The sequence below is a fragment of the Orycteropus afer genome, unplaced genomic scaffold, assembly GCF_000298275.1.
Source record: "Orycteropus afer afer isolate SDZICR_OR568_19922 unplaced genomic scaffold, OryAfe1.0 scaffold00086, whole genome shotgun sequence".
Classification (NCBI taxonomy): domain Eukaryota; kingdom Metazoa; phylum Chordata; class Mammalia; order Tubulidentata; family Orycteropodidae; genus Orycteropus; species Orycteropus afer.
This window is the reverse complement of record NW_006921673.1, coordinates 610,837-620,500: the sequence shown is the minus strand read 5'-3', so window position 1 is coordinate 620,500 and position 9,664 is coordinate 610,837. Positions and strand designations below refer to the sequence as shown.

Here is a 9,664-nt window from a genome sequence, read left to right as displayed (position 1 = left end):
CCCCCCCCAACCTATCAACAAATTCTCCAATACACTTCCATCCCTGGTAACCACCAAAGAAATCCCATACATGTATAAACTTTTCCTTCAGTTTTTACAATAGTTGTTGTTAGGTGTGGTCGAGTTGCCTCCACCTCATAGCAACCATGTGTACAACAGAATGAAACACTACCCAATCCTGTGCCAGACTCACACCCCTGCTATACCTGAGCCCATCATTGTAGCCACTGTATCAATCCATCTCGTTGAGGGCTTTCCCCTTTTTTGCTGGCCCTCGGCTTTACCAAACATGATATCCTTCTCCAGGGAATGGTCTCTTCTGATGACATGAAGAAAGTAGGTGAGATGAAGTCTGGCCATTCTCAATTCCAAGGAGCACTCCAGCTGCACTTCTTACAGGAAGGATTTGTTACTTCTTCAGGCAGTCTTTGGTACTTTGAGTATTCTTCTCCAACACCACAACTCAAAAGCATCAACTCTTCTTCCGTCTTCCTTGTTCATTGTCCAGCTTTCACATGCATATGACCGTAAAAGAAAAAAAAAAAAAAAAAAAATGAGGTTGGGCTATTTCCTGTGGTCCATGGACCAAAAACAGCTTTAGTCACTTGGGAGCTTGTTAGAATTTTAGAATTTTAGGCCCAACCCCAGGCCTTTGGAATGACAGTCTGCATTTTAACGAGGTCCCCAGGTGATTTGCATGCACATTCAGGCTTAAGAAGCACTGCTTTAAGTAACACAGGGAGTCAATGATTCAGTTCCTTGGCCAAAGAATTAAACAAACAAACAAACAAATATATAAAAGCCCATTTGTTTAGCCAAATAAATGAGATCTGACTATACATTAATCTTTTAATTGCTGTTAACCACTTACAGTCTGCAGGCAAATTCAATCAATAGGAAGAAAGCATCATGTGAAGCTGACTCCTTATCAGGGAAAATAAAAGGAATTGAGCACAATTGCAGAGGGGGCCACAGGTTTGCAGTTACCCCCGGTTAATACCTGTTTCTGCTACTAGATACTCTAACACAATCCCCTACCCCCCAGCCATGGAACAAAGAGAACAAAAGGAGATTTGATTTAGAGGAATAAAGCAGTAAGCAAAAAATGAATTCGATAAAATAAAAAGCATCTATGCAGTAGAAATGTTGGGAACTTTGTTTAGCTATTTCTTAACTTCTGAGGTTTTGAGGGGAATGGAAGAAGTAAGAATCCAGGGTCACTATTTTAGAAAAATCACACATTATGAGGTAGAGTTCTGTGGTTCCCTCATTGATTCATAGAAGGGATATTTATTAAGTTATTAAGTTCGTATCCTGGGCAAAGTTTGTAGAAAGAGTTGCATCAACTGAATGGCTTAAGAAGGGTCAGAAAATGTTGGGAACCCCTCTCTCGCAGTCAAGGAGGTGACTGAGGCTGTGGGGAAGGTTTGCTGTAAAGTTACTGCAAGGTAAAATCTTCAAATTATGTATTTTCATTTTGCCCTTTCTTTCTGGAAGTTATGGTGCAACTGAAGCATACTGATGGGACCAGGGCTTTGGTAAGTCTTCTCACAGATGGACATAGCTCACTCATCTCTGACTGCACTGTGGGAGGGGAATGTAAACCAAGCCAAACCCTTTGCCATTGACTTGATTCTGACTCAAGGTGACCCTGTGTGTTACAGAGCAGACTTGAGCTTCATGTAGTTTTCTTGGCTGTAATCTTTACAGAAGCAGACTGCAAGGCCTTTCTTCCACGGTGCTATTGGGTGGATTCCAACCTCCAACTTTTAGCGGGCTGTTGTTGTTGTTATGTGCCATCGAGTCAGATCCGACTCATAGCGACCCCTCCCTGGGGGGGAGTATCACTATGGAAGTAAATTGCCCCATCTTCCTCCCGAGGAGTGGCTGGTGAGTTTGAACCGCCAGCCTTCTGGTTAGCAGTCAAGTGCTTTAGGCACTACGCTACCAGAGTTCCTACACATGGTTTTTGAGGACAAACCATTTGTGCCACCCAGGGACCTATAAGCCCCACACCCCAGAGGCATCTCAGAAGGAAGGCCTTGGCAATCTGCTTCTGAAAGATCTCAGCTTGAAAGCCCCAAGGAGCAGTTCTATTCTGCAACACAGGGGGTCATCAAGAGTTGGAATTGACTTGATGGCAACTAGAAGAGTACTGGCCAGAAAAATTCCGGGCACCCTGTACCGTATCACACTCTCTGCTCTCAAACTGCTCTTCAGGTTGTCTAAGGGAGCCTTCTAAACTAGCCCTCAGTGAACTGTGTTGGGACAGCATTCTATTGGAGATTTAAACCAAAGATTTAAATGATTAACCCATGGATTTGGGAGTTAGCCTTTGAGGAACTGGATTGTTCACTCATTTCATTCAATGATTTAACCTAAGTTTCTGTGTTGGGCCCTGGCTGCAGCTATGACAATGTGAATAAGACGTCCTGTGGATCAATATACCGTGGTACCTTGATTCTCTTACTTGAAACTGGGCTAATACTAATTATGGACAATATCTTAATAATGTAGATTCAGCCCTTATTTAGCTCTCTTTTTTCTCTGTCCATGTGACATGAACAGTGATGTTTCTGGTACCTTTTCCCCTGAACTCTTGGAGTGCATGGAAATGGCTGAAGTCTTGGCTGCCTGGATCCCCAGATGTTTGTGTTTCCATGTAGCAGGTTTCAGAAGGCAGAACTCCCCACATGTGTGTCATAGCTGGCCCTCATGGCCAAGTGAGCCAGAGAGAAACTTCAAAGGCACTTTCAGGCATTGAGTGTGTAAGTGCTGGTCTCTCTTCAGAGCACCCATTGAGACCCTTCTAGGCATGGCTCCTGTGAGGAGCAGGCTTGGACTGACACGGTGTTTGTTTATCTAAGGTATTTTCACAGCATATTCTCCTTAAGCTTGACAGCTTGTTTACAATGGGTTTCTGCCGTAGGGCAGTTTCCAAGTGCTGTCAGCTTCTGAATTACGGCTCTTGCCAGGGCTGCTCAGTACAGCATTTATCTGGGAAGGAGTTATTCTATATTCAGTAACCTATTGCTGCATTGACTCTGCAGCACGTTTTTCACACCAGTCAAAGGGGAGAAATACCTTTCCTTCCCTCCTGCTACTCTGCATTTTACAGAGGACTGGAGGAGGCTAGAAGCTGGGGGAAACAAAGAAGCCATAGAAGAAAACCAAGCTTTAAAACTCTGCCAGGTACTCTGATAGATGTTCTCCCACTCAATAACCTACTGACCGAGGGGTTATGATTATTTTGATTATTTCCTTCTTCTTCTTTTTTTATTGGTATCTGAGGAAGGATGATCAGATAGGTTAAGTACCTATTTAAAGTTACATAGCTAGTAGGATGGATACTAAATCTTGGGTTCAAACATAAATCTCTTGGATTCTAAACACCCACAGTTCTTGCTATGCAGCACTGTTTCTCAGAAACGCTTTTGAAATGAAGTATGTGATCATTCTCTTAAAAAAATCCCAGTCTAAGATCAGAAGGGCAGCATGTATACACGGGGAAGTCTAAGCAGGCAGGAACAAAGGTTAAGACAGACACAGGGAAGGGGCAATCACACGAGGAGGTGGGAGGAGAAGTGTTACCTTGTGGGGATTGTAATCAGTCATGGAACAAAATGTGTATGAGCTGCTGAATATAAAATGAATCTGCTTTGTAAAACTGCATCCAAATCACAATAAAAAATTTTAAAAGAAGAAGAAAAAAAATCCCAGCCTAAGCATCTTTTCCATCCAAATCTTCTTTTCACTTGATGGGAGAGGAAACAGGGCCCCATCCAGTTTCCACTAGGTTATCTTTTTCTTCCTTTCATTTCTCCCTCTCTTTATCTGCTGCCCTCTTTTTTCTTTCTGGCTAAGTAACCTGTGGCTTTGATTCAATTCCTATACACAGTGATCCTGTAGGACAGAGTAAAACTAACCCATAGAATTTCCTAAGGCTGTAAATCTTTACAGAAACAGACTGCCCATCCTTCTTCCATGGAGTGACTGGTGGGTTTGAACTGTCAACTTTTGGTTAGTAGCCAAGTGGTTAACCACTGTGCCATGAGAGCTCTTTCTGGTTAGGTAAGATTATGCTTCACAAAGTAGGTTTTTAAAAGGGGCTTAAATTGGTTTTGAAAGCAGAGTATTTGGGTTTACACATTCCCCTTTTAGAAACTCCTTTGAGAAAAATCAGAGACTAGTAAACCTAAACTAGTAAAAGTCTTCCTCTTAATTACTTCCCAAAGTGTTTTCAGGTGTACTCTCTCACTTGACTCTCTTAGCACTAGGGAGAATTTGGCTGGACAGGCTATCACCCCCACTTTACAGTAGAGGACACAGGCTCAGAGAAGGGAAATGACTTTCCCAAGGTGGTATCATTGACAGGGAGTTAGATAGGGCTAGAGTATTTAATTTCTTATCTCTAACCCTCCTCCTATCACAACAACCTTTTCACTCCTGGATCAGCTGAAATGCTTAATTCACAATGAACCAGGACATACATTTTGGAAATACGGCATTTTAAAAGAGGCATGGCTGGTTTAGCTTGGAACTTCTTTAGTCTGAGAACTGAATGTCTACATTATCCAGTGGACTCAGATAAAGGTTCTCGCATTAGAACACTCTGTATTTACCAATACTCGAGTCACACCCCTCTTACTAAGACTGAAATGTGCACTTGCCCCTTACTGTCTAATTACTCGTCTGAGGGGAGGTACAGCGTTAGAAGAGCCATGTGATGAATAAGAGGGACATGAGATGGGGGTTGCAGTCTGGGTTGCAGGAGCTGCGGCCGATGGAACAGGGCTTAGGAGACCAAGGAAAGGGGGATGTGTGAGGGCTGGAAACAACTTCCATGTGCTGACACTGTGCTATGGGATATGCAAATATACACTTTAGACAGGAAATACATGTTGAATAACAATGGAATGTGCTCAGATTAGAAACAAGCAGCAGAGGAGAGAGTAATGCCAGGAAGCAGGGGGCTGTATTTCTGAAACTATTCTAGAAGGTAGTGATGTCTTTCCTGCAGGTCCCAGAGGGAAGCACAGAGTGATCAAATGTGCACTTTGTAGGTGCTGCCAGCTGGTGCCAAGCAATCAATTCACTGCAGGAAGTTGAAAGGTGAAAAGAAAGAGGTGTTTAAACATTTCTCTTCAGGTATGGTGGGAATCTTTACTGGGAAATGGTTTTTCTTTGGCGGCAGCTTCTCAGCTAGATAAATTAGTGTTTTCATAGGCAGCAGAGTCAGTATCACAATACGTGGAATAATCATCAGGCTAAGTACAGCTCCATGTCCATCAAAGACGGTGTCAGGACACAAGAAGAAAATAACCAGCAGGAAGGATTCATATCAATGCAGGCCAAGTGCGTCATTCATAATACAGTACAATCCTAGCACAAGTAAGAAACATAACCAAGAGAAAGAAAACGCTGTGCCTTAAAATGATGGAGTCCTAGACTACTCGAGGACAGAATGTCCAGGGTGTGTCTTCAACTGTGGGCACTCAGAAGCTGGGGCTTTTTCTTTATTTTATCTGCTCTCCATAGCAGTGAATGTATATGTGTGCATGCACATATATATATGCACACACACTCACATGTAGTAATAAAACCAAATCACAAACTCCCACTGGCATTTGAAGGTCTGTCTTCCACCAGGCAGGTGAGATGTGCTGTGACAAGAGGGAAGGCTTGTGCCCGCTGTGGGGCTGCCAGCTCCAGCTGGTCTGAACCCTGGGCCCCAGGCCATACTTACTAGTGTCCAAAAGAGGTAAATAGTGAAGAGTGCAACAGTGAGTGCAATCAGTCCGACGGCTTCGAGCCGACTGCTAAAGTGCAGATGGTCCACAGCGCCCCGCAGGCAAAGCCAGCCTGAGATGGTGGCCAGGGGCGTTATAAACAAGAAGCACACCATGTCTCCAAACAGAGTCCGCTTCTCATGCTGGGGGCCTGGGTTTCTGAGCCACTGCCAGGGAAAGGGAGACAGAGAACAAGAGAAAAGGTTAATAAATGTGTGTGCCAGTGTGGAGTACAGGCACACTGTTCTGAAGTCATCTTTATCTTCAGAATCTGGGAAAAGGCACCTCAGAGCTGTTCTAAGATCACAAGGAACCATTCTGGCCTCATTCCATGCCCCCACCCACTGAATAAGAGGAATTCTGACAATAACAACAACAACAGTGATAATTTACTACGGGGCACTTGCTCTAGATGACCGACTTTTTAAAAAAATAATTCTTTGGCTATTATTCTGAATCACAAAGACCCTAAGTAGAGAGAATGTGACTTTTGGAAAGTAGCAGATAGGTAATGAGAAATTCTGTCATGTGACTAAAGCCTTCCAATGTCTTGACCCTGATAATGTGCGCAGAAAAGTAACCCATAATTTGACATTCCCATTAACTCAGCAGGCCTGGGTTACTTGGCATTTTCCCAAGAAAGGTCTGTCTTCAGGACTGGCCCTTGGACTGCTCCTGGGAGATGAGCTCTGAGCCTTTACAATTTTCTGCCTGATGAGGGTGTTTTTGTATGCCTGAGGTCTTGGGCTACATGGTACCAGTTTAATTAGATACATTATTCTAACAGTGTGATTTATACTGAATGCCTATTTTGCTCTGGATGGCTGGAGATGACATTATGCTGAATTCCTGTTTGGCTGTATGGCTGGATGGGAGCTGAGGTCCATCACACAGATGCTGTATGCCTATGTGACTGACTCCCCAATAAAAATCTTGGACATCAAGGCTCAAGTGAACTTTCCTGGTTGTCAGCACTTCACACATTATTGCTGGGTGAATTAAGTGTGTCTGGTGTGAATCCAAGGAGCTTTGGTGGTGCAGTAGCTAATGGCATTCAGCTGATAACCAAAAGGTTGGCAGTTCAAACCCAATAAAAATGGGAGATGAGGAGAAAGATGAGGCAGTCTGCTTCCATAAAGATTTATAGCCTTGGAAACCCTATGGTGCAGTTCTACTTTATCCTATAGTGCTGCTATGAGTCAGAATTGACTCAATGGCCATGGGTTTGTTTTTTGGTTGGGTGTGAAAAAGATACCTGGAAGCTTATGCCTGGTTTCTCCAGGACTTCACCCTGCATACCTTTTCCTTTTGCTGATTTTAATTTGTGTCCTTTTGCTGTAATTAACTGTAACTATTAGTCTAACAGTTTTTTCTCTCTGAGTCTCATGTTCTTTCTAGCAAATCATCAAGCTTGAAGGTGGTCTTGGGACCCCTGACACAGAATAAGACTCACTTGATTCCATGAACTCAGTAATACACCTTTATCACCTGTTAGGACTCTTGCTGTCATCTTGACAGGACCAATGTGGCAATAGTATGGGGGAAACTTTATGTGTGTTGAATAACCAGAGATGGGACTTCCTCCAGGAATAGAAACAGTATTATTGTTCTACTTAGGGAATTGTTGAATGCCTACTAAAATGTTTTCCATAATTCATTTTGGGAAGAGTCAATGCTTACATACTGGTATCAGTAGATACTGGTAATGAGACCTGGTGGCTTTTCTTCAGATTAGCATCCAAACATGTCCCCAAATAATTTGACATTCCCATCTCACTGTCCCATGAAGTAACAACTGAGTCTAAAGAGTCCAGAGAAGGAGTAAGGTCAAACACAGATGATGGAGTGCTGGGACAGTGGTTAGCTCTGTCTTCCATCTCACCCTCCACTAAACCAAGTGGGGCCCTAGCACCATAGCATGCCCAGCATGGGCTGGCACAACCAAACGGAAGCACTGAGGCTGCTAAAGAAACACCCTAAGTGGCCAGGGCAGCAACATTCATAAAACCATTGGTGGGAAGGATAGGACCATGAAGAGGGAGACAGAGTGGGTGAAGCTGACTAGAGAGAAAAGGGAAGTTCATACTCAAGGAAGGAAGGAAGAAATAGAGAGCTCCAAAGAAGGCAAACAAGTTGAGGAGAGAGCAGTGTAAGAGCTGGCAAAAACCTTAAGGAGTGAACAGAAGCAGCAAGAATTACAAGGTACAAAACCAAAGTTGTCTAAGAGGTACTCTTCCTTGAATGCTTGCTTAGGTAAATATTAAATGACCTCAAATCTCCAACATGCCATCTTCCAGGGATAAACCACCTATCAAATGGTATGAGATGATGAAAGAAGCCCAGAAATGGACATACATAACATTAAAACAGATAATGTGGAGTTGACCTGTCTATGAGCATAAATACAGCATTGTAAATACTTAATATAAATGATAAAATATCAACCCTGCCATGTTTGTCATACACCTTAAATATCTCAGCAGCTTCAAAGAAATTCAAAGAGGTCTCAGTAATTAACATTTCTTGCCAAAATACTGTGAGTACTGGTATTATGTGGAAAGCAGAAATCAGCCAATATTATCCCAACTTTTCAGAGGCTCAGCAAGGTTAAATGACTGCCCCAGGTGATTCTTAGGCTGAACTAAGAAGGACGGAATCTCTCTACTCTTCTCAGATGTGCTGTGGTGGTTATGTTTGTGTGTTAACTTGGCTAGGCCTGGTTGAGTGGCTGGACAGCTGGTGGTAGTTATTCCCCATGATGAGACCGGCAATCAACTCCATGGTGGGATCTACCACAAGCAGCTGAGTAGCTGCTTTGGGTATGTGGTCTGCTTCCTGTATATAAGCAGCAGCGTTGGGAATGGTCTCTAGCTTATGGCATGCCTGAACCCTGCACGTAGCCATGTCATTGCTCAGCAGCCTGCCATGGTCTGCTGACCTTAGGACTTACAATGGACTTGAATTAATGGCCTGCCATGTGGTTTGCTAACATTGGGACTGTGCCTTTTTCACTTGTCAACCTTGGGCTTAGCAGCCTCAGCAGCCAGCAGCGGTCGGAGTGAAGAAAAGCCTCCAGCTTCAGTGGGCCAGGGGTTGGAGGCAGAGCTGAAGCCCAAAGCTGAGGTGCTTTCACACAGCCCCTAGAGCCTGGCACTTTGAATTTGGACTTCTAGCCTCCTGAACTGTAAGAGAATAAACTCCTGTTTGTTAAGGCCATCCCATTTGTGGTATATGCTTGTCAGAGCACTACTAGGTAACCAGAACATGTGCTATCAAGGAAAATTAAAATTACAGGACTTCCAGAAATCCAGGGTCTTAAACAATGGTGCCCAAACTGTAGGAATAAAACTCCCCTTAAAGTTTAGATTTTCCTTAGAAGCTTATCTGGTGGCCTGCTGTATTCTTTTCTGTACACCCATCTGATGGAAAAGTAGGCCCTCACTAAATATGCGACACTTGGGCACAGCCACTCTAACCTCATCGGTTAAGACTTGGTACCTGAATTTCTTTTGCTTGGGAATTCTGGAAACATTTTATTTAAAATAATTTATTGTTGTTGTTAGGTGCCGTTGAGTTGTTTCCATCTCAAGCAACCCTATGCACAGAATGAAACACTGCCTGATCCTGTGCCAGCTTCATGATCCTTGCTATATTTGAGCCCATTGTTGCAGCCACCATGTCAATCCATCTTGTTGAAAGCCTTCCCCCTCTTTCGTTGATCCTCCACCTTACCAACATGACATCCTTCTCCAGGGATTGGTCCCTTTTGACAACATGACCCAAAGTAGGTGAGACGAAGTCTGGCCATTCTCATTTCCAAGGAGCATGTCAGCTGCACTTCCTCCAGGATAGATCTGTTAGTTCTTTTAGAAGTC

The 9,664-nt window shown here is 43.5% G+C and overlaps 1 protein-coding gene across 1 annotated transcript in view; it reads right to left on the bottom strand.

The window, feature by feature from the left end:
* MARCHF3 (membrane associated ring-CH-type finger 3) overlaps window positions 1–9,664 on the bottom strand; it is a 74,944-nt gene that overhangs the window by 3,513 nt on the left and 61,767 nt on the right. Inside the window, exon 4 of the mRNA XM_042781131.1 lies at window positions 5,747–5,956. Within this exon, the coding sequence (XP_042637065.1) occupies window positions 5,747–5,956 (210 nt within the window). The remainder of the gene's footprint in view (window positions 1–5,746; window positions 5,957–9,664) is intronic.